Raw genomic sequence first — 27984 nt, forward strand, 5'->3', positions numbered from 1 at the left:
GTAAATATGTTACAAGATCAAAGTGCCTCTAAGTGAGTAGAGTTGTCCATAATTTGTCATTCATGTAGTTCGAAACATTCACTGCATGATTGTTTTTTCGGATTATCTGTTTATATAATATTGTTGATTGACACAGAGCATGAGGCTGTTGCTGCAATCAATGCAGCTATTCGTCATGGCATTCCAGAAGAGACAGTGGAGGAGCTGCTGAACCCAGAGGCCCAGTTACCCATCGTCTACCACACTGCTGCCAGCTTGTACCAGGCCCAGCTCTTCAGCCTGCAGATTGGATCTCAGGTCAGTATTTGGGTAGTTGACATGAAATACTCCTAGGACATTGACATATCCTTCTGTGTGATGTGCCACATTCCATCTAAACCCATTTTAAACCATCTCAAAATAAACTAGTGAAGGCAAAAAGGTGATTAAAAATAATAAAAAACAAAAGAAGTTGTCTGAAAACTTTCACTTATGCATTCATATTAATTTTAATGTCTAGATGTTAAAGGAACAGTTTACCCAAAAATTATAATTCTTTTATCATTTACTAAAAGAGAGAAAAGTTGGCAGATCACGATTCCAAAATTAGAAGATTTTATTTTAATGTTCTCGCCTAAGGTGACATTTCGAGCCCACAGCTCTTCATCAGACAAATTGGGCACCCACATTGAGCTTTTTTGCTGTTGGATGTGTGTGCTTTTGTTCATTTTTCCTTCATCATTTACTAACTGTTATGCTGTCTCAAACTCATGGGTTTCATTCTTCTGTGGAACACATATGAAAATATTTTGTTAATTTTAAAAAACTGCCAGTGGTCACGTTATGCATCAACTACCCATTTAAAAGCCCTCTGTGGCACAATCCTCAGGACTTTCATTCTTGTCTTTACCTACATACTAAAAAAGTTTATGTTTTGGCCATCTTTCTCTTTTATGCATAAGAACAAGAGCGGTCTTACTCATGAGGAGCTGTGTGTAGCTGTGGAGATGCTTTCTGCCGTGTTTGTGTTAAATGAGGTGTTGGACACTAAAGACTCGGTTGCTGTGATTGAGCAGCTCAGTGACTCTCCACTGGGCTTCAGTAACCTGGACGCTGACAATATGCAGAGGTAAGAGTGATACTGAAAAATTCAGTGAAAAAGAAAGGTACCTGGCACTATTATACTGAGATGCAACATGAAAATAATTTCATCGTGTGCCTTTCTTGGCTTTGTTCTACTCAGATATGCAGACACACTGATCAGACTCAGAGCAGAGTCTCTTGCCCAGGGACAAGAGTTCCTCACCTGGAATGATGTTCAGAAGTCCATCGACACTGTGAACATGCAGGTCCATGAGGAGCATGAGAGTAAGGGACCCAAACATGTTATTGTTTCAAAATACAAACTTACTACCTGAGAAAGGAGGTGTAACATTATAACATTATATAAAATTATAAGATGATGATTTTAAGTCAAACAGTTGTCCCAAAAAGTAGTAATATATAATAAATATTAAAATTCAGACCATTCAAATACATTACATCGTACACATATATTGTGGCAAAAGACAAGTAAAGCATTTAGACTAGGGATGTAAATTTTCAGAAATTGTAATAATTGATCGTCGTGGATATTAACAATCAATAAATGGATTAATCATTAACGTTGATACTGCAAAACGCAAGTGGAGGACTCTATATAATATGTGCATGTAGCCTACTGTTTAAATATAATTTAAATTAATACACTTGGTTCCACTAAGCCACTAGTTGTCAGTGTAAGTCCAAGATGACACAAAGACAAAAGTTACTGAGTGCACCTTTAAAGTATTCTTACTTCAGTGTATTTTAATACATTTAGCCTATGTTTAGTATGATTTTGTGAATTGTTTAATTTCTTTTAATGAATTACTGTTAATAATAGCTTGTATACAAGATATATAACTTGTATACATATTTGAGTTCATTAAAACTTATATTTCGGACCTTTGGACTTATTTTTTTATTTGAAATTAACTCAAATCATAACACGCTGTGTAAACACAGTAGCCTACATTGCATACAGTTTCTCTGGTGCTGGTGAGATGTCAGCAGAATCTGCTTTCCTGGCAATCACTGACGTAATTGTAGGTTGGGATGAAAAAAGGAGACCAACATATCAACTGGGCTTGTTTTCATGTTGTACTTTAACAAACTATCACGATGTAAACGGAAAACATAATGTTAATTTATAGAAAAACGCTTGAACACTGTTTACGTTGAGCCTGCTTCATCTTCATCTGTGCATCTTCTTCTAGTATGCGGAGAAGACGTGACATGCAGTGCGCAAGCTCCCTCTAGCGGCAGATGACTGTATAGGTCAGCCTAATCAAAGTCTGCTGGCATGATTACTGAACACATTTGTTCTGAAAATAATTAATTGACGATCGATAAGATTAATCAATAAAATTATTAATAAAGATTAGTCAATTATCGATTAATTATTAACATCCCTAATTTAGACATACAAAGTATCCTTAAAAGTCAAAATATTTGTTTGTTTTATTTCCATATCATTGAACATAATCCAATTATTGAACTACTGTCAGACATATGCTTTTGGAGCATCTCACTTTGGTTGTGCCATTTCTCACTAGTTTGCAGCGCCTCTATTTCTAAGTGCTGTGTTTTCAGGACAATGTGCAAAGTTAAACAGTTTGAAACTTTGAAAAACCTTAAAAAACTATGCTCAACCCTATTGCTGTTTGAAAATGTCAAGATCCCAGCTTGGTTCAGCTGTCTTTGAGCACAAAAGCGCATCTGTGGAAGGCTGAGATGCCTGCTCGTTGGTTTGACAAGATGCATTGTTTGTACAGCTGCAGTGCTGACTGCCCCCTACTGCATCAATGTGGTACATCAAGCTTAAATTGTTCCGATAGTAGGAACATTCCTTATTACAGAATTTATGTACAGGGCATGTTAAAAAAAAATCTATGCAATTAATCATGTTATTTTTTTATATAATTAACCACACTAAATTAACATGTTAAATCGACAGCCCTAGTTATCATTTATTTAACTAATAAAGAAACAGTACAGTTGATCTTACCCAAAAGACAGTGAAGCAATACATATACACTCTCATATGGAAACATATTTCACCCTTTCTTTTTCACATATTTTTAATGAGTGTTAAAATAAAGGTGTTTGAAATACTTTAGGTTACCATATCAATTGTTTTTTTTTTTTTTCTGTTCAGGAGTCATTGCTATAGCTGAGATCAATGAAGCCCTAAATTCTGGAGATCCAGAGAAGACACTCGCCGCCCTGCTCCTCCCTACAGCTAAACTACAGGGAGTCAACCCTGCCATTGGCAAACACTATCATGATCTGCTGCTGCACACTAAGGTCCTCATCTGCAAGGTGAAAATACCATAACATTGTCAAAAACCAATAAAATGTCTGAGAGTTCAGGTGACCTCTTTGTTTTCTTGAAAGTAAAGGCTACTTTTTGCATCTGGAGCAATCTAGTGTTTATTCTGGTTCTGTAATTTGTAAGCCATCTTTAACATTTTCAGACCTCTGATAATACATTGGCTTATTACACAGCGGCAAATATTTTTGCACAATGATCATTAAACTGTATAATTGGTGCTGTCAACTAATTTTGCACACTGTGCTAGATCATAGCAATACACACATAGTCAACTAATTTCAATTTAAATCAATAAATCAGCTGGTCATTATCACAAAATAAACCCTTTCAGGGTAATACAAGACCCCTCCACTTCGCAAAAGGGTTCTAATAAACCCGTTTGGATTTATTTTGTGAAAATGACCATCTGACTTGAGATTCCCTAAGAGTGTTGGTAAAATACTCAAGAGACCAGAATGTTCTTTACTGGTCCCAAAAATTCAGTTCTCCTTTAATTTTTTTTTTTTAATGTACATAGGTATTCTCACACAATGTACACTGTTAACAGGCTCTGCTGAGGGACTAAGTTAGATGGGTCTAACCCTAACCACAACATCCTTAACCCACTGATGAACCATTGTAGATAAGAAAGTCCTTCTTGCAGGGTCCACAGCAAAAACATCCTGATGTTTAGAAATCCCCAGGCTTTAGATAATGAAAGAAGGCTTCTGAGCTCCAGAAGTAAAGGATCTAAACTTAGGCTGGGAAGTTGAAGTCTTTGTTAGGAGATAAGAGAGGAAGGGGTCCAGACAGCTGTGGAAGGAACACAGACATACTGCTGCTCTGTAGTACTGATACAAGTAATCTTGTTGCTGAGTGTACAGCTTTACATAATGTATATAATGAAATACGCTACTTGGGGTGAAACACAATAAAAATATCCCAAACACCAGTGTGCTTGCCATGATGTAATGCTCCCAGTCACGGCTGGAGCGATTTAGATGATGGATAATATATCCATTAACAAAGACAATGATCAATGAGGGCAGGATGAATCCCAGGCAAATCAGGCTTAATCTGTATGGAATTAAAGCTCCGTAAGTCTTTTCCTCATAAGGGCTGATGTCATGACACCTTATGATCTCTTGCCCATAAACGTGGTAGCTCTGCTGAAACAGAAACTCTGGTACCATCGCAATTGCAAAAACCACTCACACAGTTAAGCTTGCCCAGATCGCACAGTATCTTTTCGGCAGTCCCCCTGTAACGGAACGGGTGAACCACTGCTAGGTATCGCATTACACATATACACATATGGGCATGGATTGAGCAGTAGATGTTACCGTAAAAGTAGGCAGTCACCAACTCTCGACTAGATTTCCAAAGATCCAGCTGTTGTTATTGAGGTGATAGTGGACTCTGAGTGTGAGAGAAACTAGCAGGAGTAGATCTGAAACTGCTAGGCTACAATACAGGATACCAGTGGATAAATTCCTTTTTCTACTGAGGCAAGCCAACACAAAGACGTTGGAGGGGATTACAGTAATGATTGCTAAGATATAGGCATATGGAATTATCCTAGTGCTGAGAATTCCAGTGGTGTGGTTGAAGACATTTTCACTGACATTTATCACAGGCTGGTGGATGGATGAGTTGGAGAACTGTGTAACATTACACACCGTTCTTCCAAAAAATGTTTTTGGCTGAAATGGTGGGTGTGGTGTATTGCATGTGAAATCTGTTGATGTTGGGAAAAAAATAAATAAATTCAACATTAAAGTGGTGTTATAAAATATGTTATTAGATTAATTCATTATATTTCAAACTGCTCAAACTTTGCACACTGCGTCCATAGACAAAATATGTTTTCTTCTTTCTGTTCAGAGGCTGAACATTGCAAAAAGTGCAATAAAGTAAAAAATAAATATATAAAAAATAATGCATAGAATACAATTTAAAAAAAATTCTATGGACAGTGTGCAAACATTGTATTTGACTTTTTGTTCACTTTGAATTATCTTGTTTTAGAAACAACACTGCATAAGATATTTAGGTTTTTCAGAGAATGTATTTTTAACATTTTGTCTTACTGTACTGGCAGAGTTTTTATAATCAAAACAAGTGAAAAAAATCTACCAGTGCTGAAGAAGTAATCCAAAGTATTTAGAATACCTTACTGACTTTGAGTAATCTAACAGAATATGTTACAAATTATATTTTACAGCATGTATTCTGTAATCTGTAGTGGAATACATTTCAAAAGTAACCCTCACAACCCTGCTTGTTGCACTCTCAGTAGTGTACAACCACTCAAACTTCTCAGATATTCTCTAGCTTTATGTGAATGTCATTAGATTTGTGACAAGTTCCATTTGAGAACAATTCACATTAGCCGGTTGAAACATCGTTAGATCTTCTAGCATTTTCATTATCACCATATACAGTACTAGAATAAAAGGATTTTCCCCCATATATATTTGATGCGAAATCTAACAAATCGCAAAAGAGCTGCTGGGTCAAAGCTGAAGTTAAAAGTGTCATGTCACAAGTAACTGGGAGAGTCAAAGTTGACTGCCAAGTATATTTAGTCACAAGCCCTTAAAATTGTGACTTGAGCCCAAGTCTGAAGCCCCGTAGCAATCAGGTGTTGATCTCTATGTAACTGCTTTCTTAGAGAGAAGTGTTTGACTTACCCGTCTCTTGAAATGAGTCCTCAAACATTAATGGTAACAACAGCGCCACAAATACTCTCACACAGCCATTTTCAGTGAACTAAACATGACCTACTAGGATCTCTTCTGAGGATTACTCATCCTAATAGTCAATCACATCTTTTAGCTGAAAATAAGTTAAGGTAAAGTTTATGCTCAAATAAAAGTTTTTTAGCTTAATGCCTCCCTAAAGGGTGTAGTGTGCTGGTTTCCCGTTAAAGGCTCGGGGAGTCTGGATTGAATTGTTCAGTGCTCATGTGTCAGGCATGTCAGGAAATACTTCATGACGTGAGACTTCCGTGGAATGGTTTCAACCAGACTGTTTACAAACAGTGTGCTGCAAATATTGCACCATGTCTTAATTGTATTCAGGAATGCTAAGATTATATTTTGGAAACTAAATCATTAGTAACTCAACGACTATAATAAATAAATGAATGTGGCAGACTATAGTACCTATTCATGCGAGAATTAATCATATTTTCTGAGAACAGTGTGATTAGTTAACCAAAATCCTGATATTTAACATTAGAAAATGTCTGTCTATCTGCCTGTCTCTTTCTCTCTGTCTGTCTGTCCGTCCGTCCTTCCTGTCTGTTTGTCTGTCTGTCTGTCCTTCCTGTCCGTCTGTCTGTCTGTCTGTCTCTCCTTCCTGTCTTGTCTGTCCATCCATCTGTCCTTCCTTCCTTCCTTCCTTCCATCCATCATGCCTGTCTTTCATTCTTTATTTCTGTCCATCTGTCTGTCTGTCCGTCCATCCTTCCTGTCCATCTGTCTGTCTGTCTCTCCTTCCTGTCTGTCCGTCCGTCCATCCTTCCTTCCTTCCATCCATCGTGCCTGTCTTTCATTCTTTCTTTCTGTCCATCTGTCTGTCTGTCTGTCCGTCCGTCCTTCCTTCCGTCCACTGTGCCTGTTTTTCATTCTTTCTTTCTGTCTGTCTGCCTATCCTTCCTTTCTGTCTGTCTGTCTGTCTTTCTTTCACATTGTATTTTTTCAGATTTGAAGAATGTACAGTACATGCTGCATTGTATGAATAGTATACATTTCTCTACATGCTAAATTGGTCTTCTGCTCTGTTTGAAACTTTATTCAGGTCTTGCCCCTTGAAGTAAAGGAAATGATACTTGTTTTCTTTCAGGATGTCATTGTCAGTAAATCCATTGATGTTGAAATAATTTTTGTGTGTAATGTTTTATTCTTACAACAGTGAAACTTACCAATTTCAAAATCTATTTGTGAATAACATTATTTTATTTTCAGACAGACAAAAAAAGAGTCTTACAACAGGTCTACTGTAAATAGACAGTAATGTAAATGTACAACAATAAATAGATCAATCATAATAATCAAAAAATGATGACGATAATAGCGATCTCTGAACATGTTACATTTATTGACATGCTGTTTAAAGATGTCACTGCTGTGAAAATGCTAGGTATTTCACTTAAACAACTTATATGCCTGAGAGAAACTTCCAGTCTTGTCAGTAATAGTTACACAGCGTGTATAATAGGCCAGTACCCCATCTTCTCTTGATCTATTCTTTGCACAACTGCACTGTTGCTTGAATTCACAAAAGGTTGTCTGTAAGTACTGTAGCCTGTGGTTTGCTTGCTTATAACAGCGTGTCTGAGCAGACAGTGCAAATTTGTATTAAGTATGTGATGACTCTGTACTGTGTTGTGCTTTAACAGAGCTCAGGAGATGAATCTGCTGTACTGTGGCTGGACCAGATCCAGGATGCTGTGCATACCGCCAACCAGGACCAGGAGGACATGCTCAAATGTAAGATGAACACATAACTATAAATAAACGTATCATGGGGGATTTATTCTACAGGGCGTTTCATTTCTTTTACACATACCTTTTAAGTTAATAAATTAGATGCTAATTAATAAATCCTATTAAAGGTTTATAAATCCTGCAATATTTTTATCTCATATCATAGTAGTCATTTCGTTGTGTGGTTGCAGTGCATACGCACAGTATAACATTAAGGTAATATAATCTTGGTTATGTTGTCTGTATCATTTCAGTGGCTGAGGCAATAGCAGACATTAACAAGGCAATATCTGAGGGAGATGCTAAGGTCACACTGGCTGCTTTGCAGTGTCCTGATGCAGGTCTTAAAGGACTGCTGTCTGATTGTGCTCATATGTACCAGACTCAACTCTCTCAGCTGCAGACCACTCAAATAGAACAAGGTAACTCTATCACACTAATGATGACTGGGATCAGTGGGGTGTAAATTGAATTATAGCATTCAATTAGCTGTGTCTTAAGGCTTCCAGTCTATCTTATTCTCATGAAATATAATCAATTATTAATTATTATATATGTAAAATATTTACTAGTATAAGTGATTTCAAAAAGAGGCCAATTATACATACTGTATATGCTAATCTTCACAGGAGCTCACAATGCTTTAACTGTTGTCATATTGGGTTTTCTTTAGGGACCAGTGGCAATTTATGGGTGAAACACAAGAACAAGTATAAATATGATTACTTCTATAACATTGAAACCAAAGAAGGGATGTGGGTTGAGCCAGATCATTTTGGCCACGACAGCTCACAGCTCACCAAAGAAGATATACAGGTATATATTTAGCAAAAACATGTTTATAGTTTTTATTGGTAAATTAAAATATATTATCACAGCAGTTCTTTCAAGCATTTCAGTTTGTGAATGCTCTTCTTTCCCTCTTACTAGAGTATTGTTAATAGCGTAACAGGGGAGTATAACAGAGAGCAGCTGTGGTTGGCCAACGAGCCGCTCATCATCCAGCTGCAGGCTCTGATTCGTGGATACCTGGTGAGGCGGGCCCACAATAACAGACTGGAGTACCTACAAAACCAAGAACCAAGTGTAATCAAACTGCAGGTGCATACTTCTTAACACACTGTGTAACTACTTAACCTGATTACGGGATCAGGGCCACCAGTGTCCTTGCGATTTGGTTTTACTGCACGCTATTACTTTTATTTATTATTTACACTATTATTTCTGCAAGCTATATATCATTCTAATGTTCTAGGTTTAAGTCTTCAGGTTTACGACTCTAATATTAAAACTTTAATATTTTACCACTGTTTTACAATTTTAATGTTATAGTGACTGTAATTTCTTAGTTATTTCTTAGGAGTACACATACAAAACTTCAAAATTATATTATTGCTAGATGTCTTTACAGAATGTTAACACATGAAAAGTGTTTTGCAAATAGAAATTAAAAGACACTGACATTGAAAGTTAACAAAAATGTGCATTAACAAATAGAGCTGTCAAAATTAACGAGTTAACGTATGTGATTAATTTTAAAAGTGTAACAGGGCTCCAGACTGCGACTAAAATGGTTGCAAATGTGACCAAATATAATTAATTGCGACAGTAATTTAAAATCTAGTCGCCACTGGCGACAGTCGGGTTGTGTGCGTTCATTTGCGGTTTCGTCAGATATCATCTTGTGAGTTATTGAATATATTTTTAGAACGCGCACAATCAGTGTGTCGTGCTGCTTTTCACCCGTTCTGTTTCTGACGAGCTCGCTGCACCGCACGCAACAATAAACCCAACGCGAGAGAGTCGTGAACAAATAACTCTTTTGAACCAGATCTTTTTCATGAATCACCCGAAAAGAACTGAGGGTTTGATCTCAGGAGCTCAGGTTAGCAGTTTGAATCAGATTCACTTTCTCAGCGAATCAGCCGTCAGTGTGTTCACACCTGGGGCACAGACATTTAAAAAAAATGTGCATTTTGGGCTTCTTTATAATTAAAAGTCCTGTATTGTGTACCACTTTTTCTTCTTCTGGTAATTATTGATTGGGATTGGAGTAGCACAATAAACTGCATCTGGGATTTCATTAAATTTGCACTCTCTGTGTCAAAATTGCAAATTGTAGTCTCTGTGTCTGGGCCATCCGGTAACAGTAAAGAAAAACTAAGGCAATATTTTAAAACAATTAAAATTATATATATATATATATATATATATATATATATATATATATATATATATATATATATATATATAAAATCAAGCTTTTGACACGAGCATTTGCTTTTTGACACAAAGGACTATATTTAGAGTAAAATTTCAGCACTCTCACCACGAAAAATTATGTGAAAAAGTTTTAATCAACTGACGGCACTTTTAACAATACAGTAGAAATGTAATACAGAGAAAGTATTGAAAAATGCAAAACATTAGCACAAAAATGGTAAAATTCAGAATTGTATTGTTTTCAGTTCAAAATAATAATAATAATAAAAAATAAAAAAATACTGTATGTACTGTTTTTATTTATTTGTTTTTGTCAAATGGGATTTTGTTTATGACTACAGGCATCCTGGAAGGGCTACAAACAAAGAAAGGCTTATAAAGACAGATTAAAGACCTTTCAAGACAGTGTGGTCACTGTGATTAAGGTAAAAGTTATATCACTGATGGACATTTATTACATTATTTCATACCAGGATCTCTTTTTCTTGTTGTTTTTCTGGCTCAGTGGCTCAATAGTTTGTTGCCTCTGCTATTTAGTTACAGTCGTTGGTGAAAATGTGGAAAGCTAAAAAAGGGTACACAAAGAGATTGCAGTACTTCAAAGACCACGTAAGTCATCATTCACAATCCTTGATGTGAATGAACAGTATTTTAAGTGCAGTCATACTTATTCCATGGCCTGTTTTGTGTTCAGGAGAAAGAGATAGTGACGATTCAAGCTTTCCTTAAAGCTAACAAAGCAAGAGTTGACTATAGAACTTTGAGTGAGTAAATTTACTCATTATAATTATTATAATATTTAATATACACTACCGGTCAAAAGTTTTGAAACACTTATTCTTTATTATAATTTTTTTTCACATTTTAGAATAATAGTAAAGTAATCAAAACTATGGAATAACATAAATGGAACTATGGGAATTATGTTGTGACTAAACAAAATCCAAAATAAATCAAAACTGTGTTATATTTTAGCATCTTCAAAGTAGTCACCCTTTGCCTAGAATTTGCAGACATGTACTCTTGACATTTTCTCAACCAACTTCTTGAGGTATCACCCTGGGATGATTTTTAAACAGTATTGAAGGAGTTCCCATCTATGTTGGGCACTTATTGGCTGCTTTTCTTTATTATTTGGTCCAAGTTATCAAATTCTTAAAAAACTTTTTTTTTTAATTAAATTTTAGTTTTGTAATGAAATAAATTAATATGGTGGCACAATTACATTTTTGTCTGCAAAACTATTTTCAAACATTTAAGCATACGCCTTCAGAACAAAAGATTTTTAAGATCATGAGAAACATTTCAGTCAAGTTTTTCAAAACTTTTGACCGGTAGTGTACAGTATTTGATTATATGAACTTGTGTAGTTTAGTTTCAATTAATTGTTTTTAATTAATTGACCCAGGACAGACAGACAGATTAATTGAGTATTGTTTTTTTCTTCTTCTAGCTGGTTCTCAGCACCCCCCTCTCTCAGTGGTCCGTAAATTTGTGCACTTGCTGGAACAAAGTAGCCTCGATCTACAAGAAGAACAGGAATTGACACGGCTCAGAGAGGAGGTGGTCACCAAGATTCGTGCTAATCAGCAAATGGAGAAGGATCTAAATTTGATGGATATTAAGATTGGCTTGTTAGTAAAGAACAGGATCACACTACAGGTTAGATGAATAATCTACATTTTTCATTTGGTGGTCTTAAATGTCTTGGTCTTTGAGTTGTAGAGAATATTTTTGGTTTTATGAAATAAATTATTTGAAGTAGGGATGGGCATTTTGAGTAATTTTGTAGTCGAGTACTCTAAAACATAAACAAATGAGTAATCGCTTACTAGAAATGTAGAATTTAAGTTCAACCTTCAACCTTTAACCCTGTTTTTCTAATGAAAGAATGAGCACTATGCATAAACAACATTTGCACTGTTACCTAGAAACGAACATTTAAATTCTTCTGAAGCGATATAATCACTTTAAATAATGACATTTTTGGGTGAACTATTCCTTTAAAAATGTAATGTATCCACAGTGCCAACCAATGCATTGAGTTGTAATGTCAAGATTTAGGTAAGAATAGCAGTTATATTGTTGCCCACGGTAGGCAAAGGCACAAAGGAAAATCAAATGACAATATTCGAGTAGTGTTTATACTAGTTGAAAATTTAAAGATGAACGAGTACTCGATTAATCGAGTACTTGTGCACATCCCTTATTTGAAGTTATATTAGCCTTTGATGTGGATAGTTTTATGTGTTCCCATGATGTAAAATTTTATTATAAAGCAAACACACATCAATGAGAGGGGGAAAACAATCATTTAATTCATTTTTAGGAGTCTTATGAGAGTAGAAGCAGTTACAGATGTACAAACCAGTCAAAAAAGGCCCTTGAGCCACAGCAGGAGACGTGCAACTCACCCTAATGTTTCCAACCAGTGCTGTGTTGTCTCTGACAGGATGTGGTGTCACACAGCAAAAAGATGAAAAGCAAAAAGAACAAAATGAGTAAGGAGGATTTGGCCATGGTGGAGAAGCAGGGCATCAAGGGCCTGAGCAAAGACAAGAGGAAGAAATTAGAGGCCTATCAGCATCTCTTCTACCTTCTACAAGTGAGACAAGTACCTGTTGTTCGCAGACTAAATTCTAAGACTAATGTTTCAAAACAGACTGGAATGCTGAATCACAGCTAAGCACTTTACAACAGCTAACCAAAGGCTTTAAAGAGAAATCAGTTATTGATTCTGTAAATTCTAATGTAATTGTAAAAAAAATGATTCTTGATGTGTTTTTGTCCTTAAAAACAGACCAACCCTTCATACCTTGCCAAGCTAATCTTTCAAATGCCACAGAACAAATCCACCAAGTTCATGGACACTGTGATCTTCACTTTGTATAACTATGCATCTAACCAGCGTGAAGAATACCTGCTGCTCAAGCTTTTTGAGTCAGCCTTGCAAGAGGAGATCAAGTAAGATGCAAATAATACTCATACAGTAGTTAGCTTAGAACGATATAGTACAGAACATTGTGATTGCACAGCTGTGATTCTGTGTGGAATATAAATGCAGTAGAAAAAACTGTTTTGGAGAGAAACTGTGGGTCAAACTTCTATAATACAATTGCTTTTTAAGCAGTTTCAAGTGTGTAGTTGAAAATAACATACATTTTATTTACAACATTTTGGATCCGATATATATAGTACTGTGCAGATGTTTTAGACACTTGAGAAAAAGGTTACATAGTGAGGATGTCTTCAAAAATAAAGCCATAAATAGTTTTCATTTATCAGTGAACGTCATACTAAGTCTAGTAAACATAAAAAAAAAAGCTAAATCAATATTTGGTGTTACCACCTTTTCATTCAAAACAGCACCAATTCTCCTAGGTACACCTGGACACAGTTTTTCTTGGTTGTTGGCAGATAGGATTTTCCAGGCATCTTTGAGAACTTGCCACAGTTCTTCTATCTATTTAGGCTGTCTCAACTGCCTCTGTCTCTTCATGTAATCCCAGACTGACTGGATGTTCAGTGGGGGGCTCTGTTGGGGCCATGCCATCTGTTGCAGGGCTCCCTGTTCATCTGTTCTATTCTATTTGCAAAATGAATATTTTGTCAGTCTAAAATTTACTTTTCCTATTGACACACTAAAGCTGAAGATATAAATAGCCATCTTAAGACAAATGTTTTTGTGAGACAACTTATGTGCCTAAGACTTTTGCAAAGTACTGAATATAAATATAGTATATTGTATTGTCCATATACAATTATATATGTATGGGATAGTGTGTATTTTAAAATGCAGTTGCCTTTTAGCAGTTTTTAGCACAAACAAAAATTTCATAAGAATATCTCAGCTCAGTAGGCCCATACAATGCAAGTAAATGGTGGCCAGAACTTTGAAGGCCAAAAAGCATATAAAGGCAGAATAAAAGTAATCCACACAACTTCGGTGAGAAATGGGCATTGAGAAAGCGAACCTTGTCCGCATCCCTCATCTCGACCAGATTCAGCCACAGGTGGCGTTCCTGGACCACGAGGGTGGACATCGCCTGCCCGAGTGCTCGCGCCGTGACCTTCGTCACCCGGAAGGGCGAGGTCGGTCGCCGAGCACAGCTCCTGCATCACATCGGTATCAGGACTACCCACGTGCAGTTCCTTTGTTTTTGCCAATTCACATTCTTAGTGCATACCATCACCTTCTGTGCAGGAGAATTTATAGTAAAAAAAGTATTTAAATATTGATCTGGTTCTCACCCACACCTGTCATATTGCTTCTGAAGATATGGATTTAACCACTGGAGTCATATGGATTACTTTTATGCTGCCTTTGTATGTTTTTTGAGCCTTCAAAAATCTGGCCACCATTCACTTGCATTGTATAGACCTACAGAGCTGAGATATTCTTCTAAAAATAACATGTTATGGCATGACGGTGAGAATTTTAATTTTTAGGTTAACTATCCCTATAAAATGAGGTCATGTCAACTACATACATACTAATTATGAAAGAATTAGAAATAAAATAGTTCTACATAGATACCAGTATAACATATTATACTGCAGGCACTGCTGTGACATGCCATGTCAACAAGACCTTTGTGTACAGTAGCATTATAACACATTGCAAATATCACAACAATATACAGTATGAAGTCATTGTAACTTTACTGTCACCTCTCTGGCAGATCTAAGGTGGATCATATCCAGGAAATAGTGACAGGGAACCCTACAGTCATAAAGATGGTTTTGAGCTTTTACCGTGGTGCTCGTGGGCAGAACGCACTCAGGCAGCTGCTAGGCCCTGTGGTTAAAGAGATCATCGAGGACAAGAACCTTGGCATCAACACTAACCCTGTAGACATCTACAAGGCCTGGGTTAATCAGCTAGAGACAGCTACGGGAGAGGCCAGGTTCATACACATTCACTCTTAAAATAATGATCTTGCATACTTATATACTCACACTCCACAAACTGTATACACATAGTTGTTCACTCACCCACAACTCTCATTTACACTCATTAACTTTAATTTTTTTTACCATTTGTGCTAAAATTATATTTACTTTTTCACATCTGAACACAAAAATGTTATCTTTTCTTACAAGTGTTATAATTGGAATTTTTACTGTAAATAAATATTTACTTTATTAAACTTTAATCTCAGTAAGCTTCCATATGAGGTCACACCAGAACAGGCTCTCTCACATGAGGAGGTGAGGGTCAAACTTGAATCCTCCAATCAGATACTACGCACAGTCACAGATAAAGTACTTGGCTCTATCATGTCATCGCTGGACACAATCCCGTAAGCAGCCAGACCCAGCCTTTCAATCAGATGCATATTCTTTCTGTTCAATTCTTCTTCATTAATTTTCATTTATTTGATTGTGTTCATAAAATGTGCCTCTTATGAAATGTTTCTTCATTTTATATGCCTTTATGGAGTCATTGTGCACTAGGGGGCAGCACAATTTCTTTAAAAATAAAGTAATAGCACCGAACATGAGTCATCCGAAAACAAGATACTGCAGATTTTTCCAGTACATTGTCAGTATTGTGGAATTTGACATTTTGCTCATGTATTGCTAACCTCTTATTATTTTAATATATGGCCAAATATGCTGGTGATTTGTGGTTTTTATTTTGCATAATTTCATATCTTGTTTTTTTTTTTTTGTGTGTGTGCATGCAGTTATGGCATGAGATATATTGCTAAAGTTCTGAAGGACTCACTTCATGAGAAATTCCCTGATGCCACAGAGGATGAATTATTAAAGGTCAGACTTTTAGTCTTAATACATCTAGCTTCTAAAATATATTTTCACTTTGAAATGTACAAGTCTATCCAGTTGCACTGAGTCCAAGGTCAATAAGACTATATAAATTGTTATCATACTAAAACAGTATCTTCAAATTCTTGTCATATGTGAAATGCAGCTGAAATTGCTTGCCCTTGTCGAACCGAACAAAATATTCCTGTCAATTATGTGCTGTTTGAATGGTAACATCTTCTTCCAACAGATTGTTGGGACTCTGCTCTATTACCGTTACATGAACCCTGCCATTGTGGCTCCTGATGGCTTTGATATCATTGATATGACCGCTGGTGGACAGGTACACTCGGAGCAGAGGAGGAACCTGGCTTCAGTGGCTAAGATGCTACAGCATGCTGCAGCCAACAAGCTGTTTGAGGACGAGAGTGACCACCTCACCCCCATGAACAGCTACATCACACAGACCTACCAAAGGTTCAGGTAAGGTGAACACTGCAGGTTCCAAGTGCAGGGAACTTTAATGACAAACCGTAAACGGGCTGCCTGCTATGTTGCCTGATTACTAAGCATTACTACTGAAGTACACTGAATTACTAAAATAGAATATGTAAAATACTGACTTGCCCTGCTGAAAAGACCAGCTTACACTAGCATGATTTCCATACTGGTTCAGTCTGGTTCATGCTAGAATTTTCATGTTTGGATAAACTATACCTTTAAGAAGCCTTGTGGCACCAGCATCCCATGTTGCACACCAGCATCCAAAACGCAACATACGCTGGCCTTTTCAACAGGGTGAATTGTCATATTAGTCAGAGATATTAAAGGGATAGTTCACCCGAAAATTAAAATTCTCTCATTTACTCACCCTCATGCCATCACAGATGTGTAAGACTTTGTTTCTTTTGCTGAACACAAAGAATTCCTCCGCTGAATTCGTGAGCCACAAGGCCAGGGAGGAAGGACATCCAGGGTTCATGGGTTCATGAACTCGCATGGGAAAGAAGCGCACATATTCGCCTCTTTGGAGGGGAAAGGTGCTATACGCAAGCGATACACCCGGCCAGCTGTTCATATTTTTGAACTTACCTGTTCGTACCTGACAGAACACGGGATGAAACCGGCTCAACCCAGAGATTGTAAAATCTTGCGAAGGTATTGGGTATCGCCCAGCCCGCTGCCCTGCAAATGTCTGCTAGAGAGGTGCCATGGGCCAGTGCCCACGAGGATGCCAGACTCCTTGTGGAGTGTGCTCGTATTCCCGAAGGGGCGGGCACGGCCTGGGCCTGGGCCTGGTATGCCATAGTGATGGCATCCATGATACAGTGGGCAAGCCTCTGTTTGGAGACAGCGTTCCCTTTCCGCTGTGCACCAAAGCAGACAAAGAGCTGCTCAGAGCGTCTAAAGCTCTGTGTGTGATCCAAGTAGATGCGCAAAGTACGCACCGGACCCAGCAACGACAGGGCTGGGTCTGCCTCCTCCTGGGGCAGTGCTTGCAGGTTCACCACCTGATCCCTGAAGGGGGTTGTGGGAACCTTGGGCACATAGCCTGGCCGGGGTCTCAGGATTACGTGAGAGTCACCCGGACCGAACTCCAGGCAGGTATCGCTGACAGAGAACACTTGCAGGTCCCCGACCCTCTTGATGGAGGTGAGCGCAATCAGGAGGGCTGTCTTCAAGGAGAGGGCTTTCAACTCGACTGACTCTAGCGGCTCAAAGGGGAGAGATCCCATGAGGGGAACAGGCGTGGCCCTCGCTTCGTCTCGAACTTGTGGCTGCGCTGAGGGGACCCTCGAAGCACTTACCTTGCTCCATGTACCCGGCGACGGGGGAGGAGGGACATTTTGACCATCCTTGTAGTCCGTCACAACCACCTGGCCGTGGGTGTGAGTGTGGTGTGACCGGACGCGCGAAGGTGGGGGGCCCGCGTTCGCGGCGTCTAAGTCGCAGGTGCTCAGTGCCCAGTTGCCGTGATAACGGTGGTCGTAAACATTGGCTGTGTGACCCAGGGAGTGAGGAAACTGCTCTTTTGAGAATGTGGGTACCGCAGCCCATTCGGGGTGCAGCGACCATAAAAGAAAAGGAAACCAAGGATTTACCTCCTGGCCCTGCACCGGGGAATGGAGTGGTCTGGATATCAGCTCCGGGTTTGCAGCAGACATCTCGCTCCCTGGGTCGTCCGTCTCAGGGGCGCTTAGGAGCCTTCCAGGTCCTCTTGCCGGCCCATGAGGCGGGGGCGTCAGCTTCCTGCAGGGGGCTCTACGCTGGGGCTGAGAACTGGACTCGCTTTCGCCGCCACAGGGGGAAGCCCTCAGCGAGCAGACGGGATATGGGATCTTGAACCACGCCGGGGCAGGATGTGTTGTATAGCCTCCGTCTGCTTCCTCACTACCGAGAACTGCTGGGCAAAGTCCTCGATGGTGTCGCTGAATAGGCCGATCTGGGAGATGTGGGCATTGAGAAAGCGAACCTTGTCCGCATCCCTCATCTCGACCAGATTCAGCCACAGGTGGCGTTCCTGGACCACGAGGGTGGACATCGCCTGCCCGAGTGCTCGCGCCGTGACCTTCGTCACCCGCAAGGATGAGGTCGGTCGCCGAGCACAGCTCCTGTATCACATCGGTATCAGGACTACCCACGTGCAGTTCCTTTAGTGCCTTGGCCTGGTGTACTTGCAGGAGGGCCATGGCATGCAGGGCAGAGGCGGCCTGACCAGCGGCACTGTAGGCTTTGGCTGTCAGAGACGACTTCGTCCAACAGGCCTTGGAAGGGAGTGCCGGGCGATTCCGCAAGGTGGCTGCGCTTTGCGGGCACAGGTGCACCGCAACTGCCTACCTCCGTATACCCGTGGACCGCCCCGCCATCGAGGGTAGTGAGAGCGGACGAGCTGGGAGGTTGGATTCGGGCAGAAAAAGGTGCCCTCCATGACCTCGTCAGCTCGTCGTGCACTTCCGGGAAGAAAGGGACTGGGGGGGGGGGCGTGGCTGTGAGCGGCACCCCAAACCCAGGAACCAATCATCTAGCCGTGAGGGCTCAGGGGAAAGTGGAAAGTTCCACTCCAACCTGACACACGCGGCAGCCCGGGCAAGCATGGCGGTCATCTCGCCTTCAGCCTCAGACTGGGCGGGCCGCCCTGAAGGTGGCAGCGATCGGGCACTCATCCCGCTCCAGAGCTCCGAAAGGGACACTAAGCTGGGACGAGCTGGTCTCCTCTCGGAACTCGCCGGGGGCAAATGAGCATTCTGGTGAATGGGAGGTCCGCGGGGATTTACCCGGCAGAGCTGTGCCCTTTGAAGCCCCCAAATCACCTCGAGCGCCAGCCGGGGCGAGGCACGGGGGGCGGCTAGAGTTGCTTTCCCCTGGAAGAAGGAAAGCCGCGACTGCAATGTTGCCATGGTCATATTCTCGCAATGAGAACATGAACCATCCACGATTGCTGCTACAGTGTGATCGCTGCCCAGACACCTGAGGCAGCGCCTGTGGCCGTCGGAAGCGGAGAGATAGCGACCACATCCAGGAATCACACAAAGACGGAAAGGCATCTTTATAATGTCAATGTCAATGTGTGTGCTCTAATAGAGTAAATATACTCTTTAGCAGGAATATACACTCTTTTAGCGCTGTTGAAGCGCCCTGGGGCGAAATCTGCACTCGTCGTGCAGGAGGAGAGAAAGCTGCTGGAAATGTGCCATATATCCAACAGCATACGCTTCTTAAGAGGTGAATGGAACAGCAGTAGTATTCAGCTCACTGATAGTACAACCGCTCGGCTCCAAAGAAAAAAATCTGAATGAGTGGTTGCGAGCCAGCTCCTTTTATACCCGTATGTCCGGGGGAGTGGTATGCAAATTCCACTCGCCAATTCTCATTGGCCTTTTCTCAAAGATCTGAGGTGTTTGGGGCTCCCAAGGGCGACCCCTAGTGTCACTACATCAACACAACATCGAGTGAGTGACAGAAGGGGAACTACAGTTGAAGTCAGAAGTTTACATACACCTTAGGCAAATACATTTAAACTCATTTTTCACAATTCCTGACATTTAACCATAGAAAACATTCCCTGTCTTAGGTCAGTTAGGATCACTACTTTATTTTAAGTGTGAGATGTCAAAATAATAGTAGAGTGAATGATTTATTTCAGCTTTTATTTCTCTCATGACATTCCCAGTGGGTTTACGTACACTTTGTTAGTATTTGGTAGCATTGCCTTTAAATTGTTTGTACTTGGGTCAAAACGTTTTGGGTAGCCTTCCACAAGCTTCTCACTATAAGTTGCTGAAATTTTGGCCCATTCCTCCAGACAGAACTGGTGTAACTGAGTCAGGTTTGTAGGCCTCCTTACTTGCACATGCTTTTTCAGTTCTGCCCATAAATTTTATATCGGATTGAGGTCAGGGCTTTGTGATGGCCACTCCAATACCTTGACTTTGTTGTCCTTAAGCCATTTTGCCACAACTTTGGTGGTATGCTGGGGGTCATTGTTCATTTGGAAGACCCGTTTGCGACCGAGCTTCAACTTCCTGGCTAATGTCTTGAGATGTTTCTTCAAAATATCCACATCATTTTCCTTCCTCATGATGCCATCTATTTTGTGAAGTGCACCAATTGCTCCTGCAGCAAAACATACCCACAACATGATGCTGCCACCCCCATGCTTCACGGTTGGGATGGTGTTCTTCGGCTTGCAAGCCTCACCCTTTTTCCTCCAAACATAACGATGGTCATTATGGCCAAACAGTTTGATTTTTGTTTCATCAGACCAGAGGACATTTCTCTAAAAGTAAGTTTTTTTGTTCCAATGTGCACTTGCAAATTGTAGTCTGGCTTTTTTAATGCGGTTTTGGAGCAGTGGCTTCTTCCTTGCTGAGTAGCCTTTCAGGTTAAGTCGATATAGGACGAATTTTACTGTGGATAGAGATACTTGTCTACCTGTTTCCTCCAGCATCTTCACAAGGTACTTTGCTGTTGTTCTGGGCTTGATTTGCACTTCTCGTACTAAATTATGTTCATTTCTAGGAGACAGAATGCGTCTCCTTCTTGAGCGGTATGATGGCTGCGTGGTCCCATGGTGCTTATACTTGCATACTATTGTTTGCACAGATGAACGTGGTACCTTCAGGCATTTGGAAATTGCTCCCAAGGATGAACCAGACTTGTGGAGGTCCACAATTTTTTTTTCTGAGGTCTTGGCTGATTTCTTTAGATTTTCCCATGATGTCAAGCAAAGTGGCACTGAGTTTAAAAGTCCTTTTTTACTATAAGTTCACCTCTCTGCCCAGTAGGTGGCGATATGCATGAAGAATGTGAATCTGCAAAAATAAAAAATGAATGTGAAGGAGGGGCCTGGGTAGCTCAGTGAGTAAAGACGCTGACTACCACCCCTGGAGTTGCGAGTTCAAATCCAGGGCGTGCTGAGTGACTCCAGCCAGGTCTCCTAAGCAAACAAATTGGCCCGGTTGCTAGGGAGGGTAGAATCACATGGGGTAACCTCCTTGTGGTCACTATAATGTGGTTTGCTCTCAGTGGGGCACGTGGTGAGTTGTGCGTGGATGTCGCGGAGGATAGCGTGAAGCCTCCACATGCGCTATGTCTCTGCCGTAACGCACTCAACAATCCACATCATAAGATGCGCGGGTTGACGTCTCAGATGTGGAGGCAACTGAGATTCGTCCTCTGCCACCCAGACTGAGGTGAGTCACTACGCCACCATGAGGACCTAGAGCGCATAGGGAATTGGGCATTCTGTTTCTCACCCACACCTATCATATAGCTTCTGAAGACATACTGTATATTAAACCACTGGACACTGGAGTCTTACTTTTATTCTGCCTTTATATGCTTTTGGAACTTTAAAGTTCTGGCCACCATTCACTTGCATTAGTCGCATTTCCTCTATCGGGCCAAAAGAGGGCATGCTAGTGCGTGACAGGGCCAGCTGCGTTCCCACTGTCACTTCCGGGGCTTCATCGTGCCACCTCTTGGCTTTCTCTGGGCCAATGGCCAATGGACTTTGGCCCGCTGGTTGCCCTTGGGCCAAACAAGGCCAACTCGTGAGTGAAGCGGGGTCAGTGTCAAAAGCAGAGGTAGTGGTAGAGGTTCGGCAAAAATAAAAAAAATGCGAGTACAGTACAAGTCCGTCAAAACACACAACAGACAAAGCGGTACCTGAGGAAAGAACTTTCCATGGTTCGAGATCATGGTTAATGGAGAGACCAATCGGGACACCATGGCAGCTTAAGATTCCCTCTTCCTTGTGAAATGGTCGGGGTGTGTGACGTTGGCACCAGGGTGGTGTGTTAAAGGAGGGTTTTAGGCTGTTGGCCCGATGGTAGGAACACAGATCGATTTTGGTCTCGTGGCTCGAGGTCTGATGCAATTGACCCCGGCTGGCCAGTTGATAGCCCTTGAAGCGGCTCATGGTAAGGACCAACAGAGCTGAGATATTCTTCTAAAAATCTTTGATTGTGTTTAGCAGAAGAAAGAAAGTCATTCACATCTGGGATGGCATGAGCAGAGGTGGGCAGAGTAGCCAAAAACTGTACTCAAATAAATTTACAATTACTTTAAAAAAAAGATTACTGTAGTAAAAGTAAAAGTGAGTAATTCATTACTTTCACAAATTACATAATGGACGTTAACTCCCCTATATTCCATTATATAATACACATTTAACATGTATTAGAGAATTATTATTATTATTATTAATGGAAATTCTGTCATCATTCACCACCATGTTGTTCCAAACCCATATGACTTTCTTTCTTCCATGCAACACAATAAGGGTATTTTAGACAGAATGTTTGCCTGAGTCACTATTTAATTTCAGTGAATGTGGGTTTTTTTCTCCATATTTTGAAAATGAATGGTGACCGAGACTGTCAGTCTCTAACATTTTGTCTAACATCTTTTGTGTTCCACAGAATACAGAGGTCACATGGGTTTGGAACAACATGAGAGTAGGGAAATGATGACAGAATATTAAATTATGGCTGAGCTAACACTTTAAAGGGTTAGTTCACCCAAAAATGAAAATTCTCATCATTTACTCACCCTCATGCCATCCCAGAAATGTATGACTTCCTTTCTTCTGCAGAACACAAATTAAGATTTTTAGAAGAATATTTCAGCTCTGTAGGTTAGTACAATTAAAGTGAATGGGTGCCAAAATTTGTATGCTCCAAAAAGCAAATGCAGGCACCATAAAAGTAATCCATAAGACTCTAGTAGTTAAATCCATATATTCAGAAGTGATATGATGGGTGTGGGCGAGAAACATTGTCATTTTTTGCTAGACATTGTTCTCCCTGCCCAGCAGGGGGCGATATACAGAGACGAATGTGAATCACCAATTTACTAGAAAGGATTCCAAACCTCTCTTCTTATTGACAAATTAATCCAGATCTGACAACAGCCCTTAAAAGAATAATTCAACCAAAAATTTAAATTCTCATTATTTACTCACCCTCATGCCATCGCAGATGTGTATGACTTTCTTTCATCTGCTGAAATCAAATGAAGATTTTTAAAAGAATTTCTCAGCTCTGTAGGTCCATACAATGCAAGTGAATGGGTGCCAACATTTTAAAGCTAAAAAAAAAAAACATCACATAAGTCAGCATAAAGTAATCCATAAGATTCCAGTGGTTAAATCAATACCTTCAGAAGCGATGTGATATGTGTGGATGAGAAACTGAGAAACAGATCAGGTCACATTCTAATATTACAGTGAAAACATGAAAATGCTGAAATATAAACCTAAGCAAGATCATGCTTTATTAATGCCTACTTTCACTATTACCTGTGTGGATTCTTATTTCAGTGTAGTTACAGTTTTTTAGTGTCAAAAGAATTTAGTTCATTAGTTCTGTACAGGAGTACCACCGCCTTCTAAACGCAGAGTACGCAGTCTGCGTAGGGCACCAACCTCGGTCGCGGAACATACGCTGTGTCTGAAACCGCCCCTATCCACTATATAGTGCACTATTTCGGGTGTCTGCCATTTTATAGGAATGTCTGAATTCTGAGTGAGCCACCCGTTCTCTACTTTTGTTCACTCATTTTTACCCACAATGCACTAATTTCGGTTATAATAATTATATCATATATAATTATATATAATAATTGATGGCTAATTGACCATAATCCACCGTGGGGAAGACGTATGAGCTGGGAGTTTACTGCTTCCTTCACTCCTGCAATGTTTTACTTCATGCTGAATGTATTAAATTACTTTTTGACAAATCATTACTTGATTAAAATAACATAATAACATATAGAGAGGCAAAAGATAAAGACACATTTTAAAATGTACTCTTTATTTATATTTATACAGAATTTTGCCATAAAGCTGAAGAATTCTTTATTTACTAAATAATTCACTGAGGTAATATTATTTTAACTCAGGAGACTGCACACAGTGGAAATGATAATTCTGTGGATGATTTAAATATTTGGTTATAACATGTAGGTTATGATAACTTTGGTGTTGTGTATGGTCGGATGAGGGCGCTATGCACCCAGAAATGCTTGTATTGGAGTTTAAAGATATTAAAGTATAACAACTAAATACAATAATTTACATTTGTTAAATTTAACAAATTAATACATTGTTTGTTAAATTGTGTTTACTCTTTATATTAACATATACTGTATATTAAAAATGACAAACAGAATAAACATTTTTTGTATTAATATATCATTTAGTAAGAATAACAGGTAAGGCCCAAGTATTGTAAAAGTTCATATGTATCGTTGTTTCTGCGACAGCCCCAGAGCTCTGTCGCTCGGTGTATATGTCAGCATCCGAATTCACTCACTCATGTCGTTCACTCACTGCTGAGATATAGTGCACTCACTGCCATTCACTATATAGGAAATAGTGAATGAGTGAGTGATTTCAGACACAGTCACTCTCTTCGCCATACGATCGCCTCGCACCCGCACATCTCTCACGCGCGGGCCCCGCGCACCTCGCTGTGCACGTGCAGAAATGCTGTCTGTTCATGTTCCAGTTGTCAATCACGCAAACGGCAGAGCAAAAGGCATTTACACTTAACTTGGATGTTTATATGGATTTATACAGTTAATCAGCCCGTAGCTGCCAGAGTTGCCAGTATCCCCGCGAGGGTGCAGAGTAAATGCGTAAATACTGCGCATGACATGTGGGACGTGGGACAAAGTGCACTGATATATTGCTGCACGGATTAAAAAATGTACACTTGAAACTGATGTCATAAGAGCCCAATTACAGAATCACCCTGAAAATGACCATCACATTACACAGAAAAGCCCGCTATAGCATTAGAGCCACAATTACGTGTACCTCAGAGTGCTGCCTTAAATTGAAGCTGAGATTTTAATCTTGAAATATCAGCTTGTCTTGGTGTAAAATGGTGTTGCATGCCGAAACTATTCTTTTTTCACTGTGCGGAGCGAAGAAAGTGTTTCACTTAGTTAGAAGAGCATGATGCTGCAGCAGTGATGGACTCGGCTTGAATGACAGTCTGTGACAGCGCGTGCAGCTGTGAACTTCCGCTGTCGTAAAAGTCCCATTTGATAATCTCTCAATAAATTACACATTAACTAAAATTAAACCCATTAATGTAACGACAGGAATGCCGTCCATTGTAAAGAAGTAAAAGTAAAAAAAATTAATTAGAAATTTACTTGGTGAGAGTAAAAGTTACCCACTTTTAAACCTACTCTAAAAGTAAATTTGTTTTCTTCCAAAAAGTTACTCAAGTAAATGTAACGGAGTAAATTTAGCATGTTACTACCCACCTCTGGGCATGACGGTGAGTATATGATGAGAGAATTTAAATTTTTGGGTGAAATATACCTTTAAACATGTTAAAGAGACATTAAACATGTCGCAACCTATTGGCCAATAGAGTTCACAGTTAAAATTTGTGAACTTCAGCAGAAATTTACAATGAAAGAGTTGTTCCAATATATCAGGTCCTGTCCTTTCCCAAGCAGCTTAAGAATTTACATGATTCATGTAACATATACAAACATATTTTTTAAAGCATAAATAGATTCCTGTTAAAATTGATAAATAGACAAAATATGGGGTTATACAAAGATCCGTGGGTCACGACAGACTCAGGAATACAGTATATGGAAATGGAGGTGAAAGGTGAGGAAGTGTTTTTGTATGAAAGTAAGGCATCAGCAGAGAGGAGGGACATGTGTCACCACTTCAGACACATTGTGTGTGTGTGTGTGTGTGTGTGTGTGTGTGTGTGTGTGTGTGTGTGTGTGTGTGTGTGTGGGGGGAGGTTTGAAAGTGCTAAATGACCATATTGCCCAAAGCCCCTCATTCCAATACCAGTGAGTTATGCTTACTGGAAACTCCCAACTGTTTTCTTTTCCTCTCTCATTCTCAGCAACTCTGCCAAAGAACATGTCCATTATAGACCTGACAGTTTAAACTTGAGCTGGATTATTGCTCTTGTTTTGTATTGTAGACTATGCAGACACTCAATAGCTGGAAATGGAATAATGACTGGACTCTTCTATTTGGAGTTTTATACTTTATTTTTGAAATAGTTGTAAACTCTACATTTTAAACTGGATTATTGCTTGTTTGTATAACAGCAGTTTTTTCAAACGTGCCTCTCTCATCCAAACAGACATTATATTATCTACTGATATATTTATTAGTCATCATCAATATCCTACGCCAAGTGTATATCAAGAAAATAAATGATTAGAAGTAAGAATAAAATGAATAGAAGTTACAGTTAATAAAATAAAACAAACCTGCTTCTCATATCATGTCCATCTGCATATCTGGAGGCTAAAGCAATTGAAAATAATTTATGAGGCAGTCTTTCCTTTTCCTTTCCATGGTGCAGTATGGAAATATCCTCCTCAGCCAAAACAAACAGACATTATATTATCCATTTATTAATTGTTGGTTGGTAGTAACTTTGACAATTTTGATGTTCAGGGGCTTTTTCCAGGCAGCTTGTGATGTGTCAGCTCCAGAGGAGAAGTTTAACGTGGACGAGTACTCTGACATGGTGACACTCAGCAAACCTGTTATCTACATCTCAATTGAGGAGATCATCAACACCCACTCTGTAAGACATACATCATAACTGACCCAGAATTCAAATGAATTTATTAAGAGTTATATTAAGAGGTTGCTTTAATTTTTGAGAGTGGCTTGAATTGTTGCAGCGAAACCATCATGCAGTTTAGAAGATGACTTCCTCTTTTATCTACAGTAATTTCCTTACACTTCATTATAAAAAAGTTTTTCAGCGAATATTGTATGCACATGACAGAATGCTTTTTAGAGGTGCAAGTCTTTATGAGTTAAAAGCTTCATTACCTATCCATGAGTCATTTGGCAGAAGAGACGGCAGTGAGGAGAAGCTTAACTCGCTCCATATGTGTGAGGAAGTGACATCATGACCTGTGCAGACAGCCTGCCTAATTTCCCTCACTCAGCCAAGCCCCTATCTTCTCTCTTTTGTAAAACAGGCTGACATTTCCATATGTTTATGTTATTGTAGAACACATATCTGTAACAGTTTTGATGCCCATTTTTGCCAAGAGTAATTTGAGTGTGTGTAGCTATTATTATTTCCTTGAATCCAAGTGTATGAAAATATTGTATGATTTGAGAAGACATGGCTTCCAAACCAGATATTTAGGAGCTGTACATTGGAAAGTACTGCCTTTGATATTTTCCCCATAAATCAAACATTGTATTGGCTCCAAAGTTTTTGAGTTAATTTTAAAACAAGAAGATGCATTGAAAACAATAAATACCCCATGCCCTTAGTTGGCTTGTTGCAAATAATAATAAAAAAAAAAAATCTAATCCCAAGTGTATATTAAAAAATAAATCATACATATAAAGACAGGGAAAATCTAAGATGGTCCAATATACTGTACTGTATTAACTTCTGTATATGCATTAAAATTATACTACCTCTTGTAGTGTTTGTAATATGCAGTATTTGTAGTCTCTTCTTCCTCTTACCAGAAGGTGCATTAGAACATTATTCATAGAGTTTTCTAGATTTTGCTGTGAACCCATCCTTATCTCATGGTAAAAAATCACAGTTAATAGAACAAAACTGCTTTGCATATTCTATTAATCGCAAA

At 39.5% G+C, this 27984-nt stretch overlaps 1 protein-coding gene and 1 pseudogene across 2 annotated transcripts in view; one reads left to right on the plus strand and one right to left on the minus strand.

The window, feature by feature from the left end:
* The window catches only part of LOC127421133 (ras GTPase-activating-like protein IQGAP1), a 76524-nt gene that overhangs the window by 40588 nt on the left and 7952 nt on the right, over positions 1 to 27984 (plus strand). For both annotated transcript variants that reach the window (XM_051663928.1, XM_051663935.1), the window contains exons 12-30: positions 137 to 297; positions 942 to 1108; positions 1223 to 1347; positions 3218 to 3381; positions 7779 to 7869; positions 8121 to 8288; positions 8540 to 8682; positions 8797 to 8967; positions 10431 to 10514; positions 10627 to 10698; positions 10784 to 10853; positions 11543 to 11751; positions 12542 to 12694; positions 12890 to 13053; positions 14772 to 14996; positions 15252 to 15392; positions 15780 to 15864; positions 16109 to 16341; positions 26816 to 26948. In XM_051663928.1, coding sequence (XP_051519888.1) covers positions 137 to 297; positions 942 to 1108; positions 1223 to 1347; positions 3218 to 3381; positions 7779 to 7869; positions 8121 to 8288; positions 8540 to 8682; positions 8797 to 8967; positions 10431 to 10514; positions 10627 to 10698; positions 10784 to 10853; positions 11543 to 11751; positions 12542 to 12694; positions 12890 to 13053; positions 14772 to 14996; positions 15252 to 15392; positions 15780 to 15864; positions 16109 to 16341; positions 26816 to 26948 — 2759 coding nt within the window. The remainder of the gene's footprint in view (positions 1 to 136; positions 298 to 941; positions 1109 to 1222; positions 1348 to 3217; positions 3382 to 7778; positions 7870 to 8120; positions 8289 to 8539; positions 8683 to 8796; positions 8968 to 10430; positions 10515 to 10626; positions 10699 to 10783; positions 10854 to 11542; positions 11752 to 12541; positions 12695 to 12889; positions 13054 to 14771; positions 14997 to 15251; positions 15393 to 15779; positions 15865 to 16108; positions 16342 to 26815; positions 26949 to 27984) is intronic.
* Positions 3389 to 6293, minus strand: LOC127421148 (proteinase-activated receptor 3-like; annotated as a pseudogene).

Source organism: Myxocyprinus asiaticus, chromosome 3 (assembly GCF_019703515.2).
Source record: "Myxocyprinus asiaticus isolate MX2 ecotype Aquarium Trade chromosome 3, UBuf_Myxa_2, whole genome shotgun sequence".
NCBI classification, from domain to species: Eukaryota; Metazoa; Chordata; class Actinopteri; order Cypriniformes; family Catostomidae; genus Myxocyprinus; species Myxocyprinus asiaticus.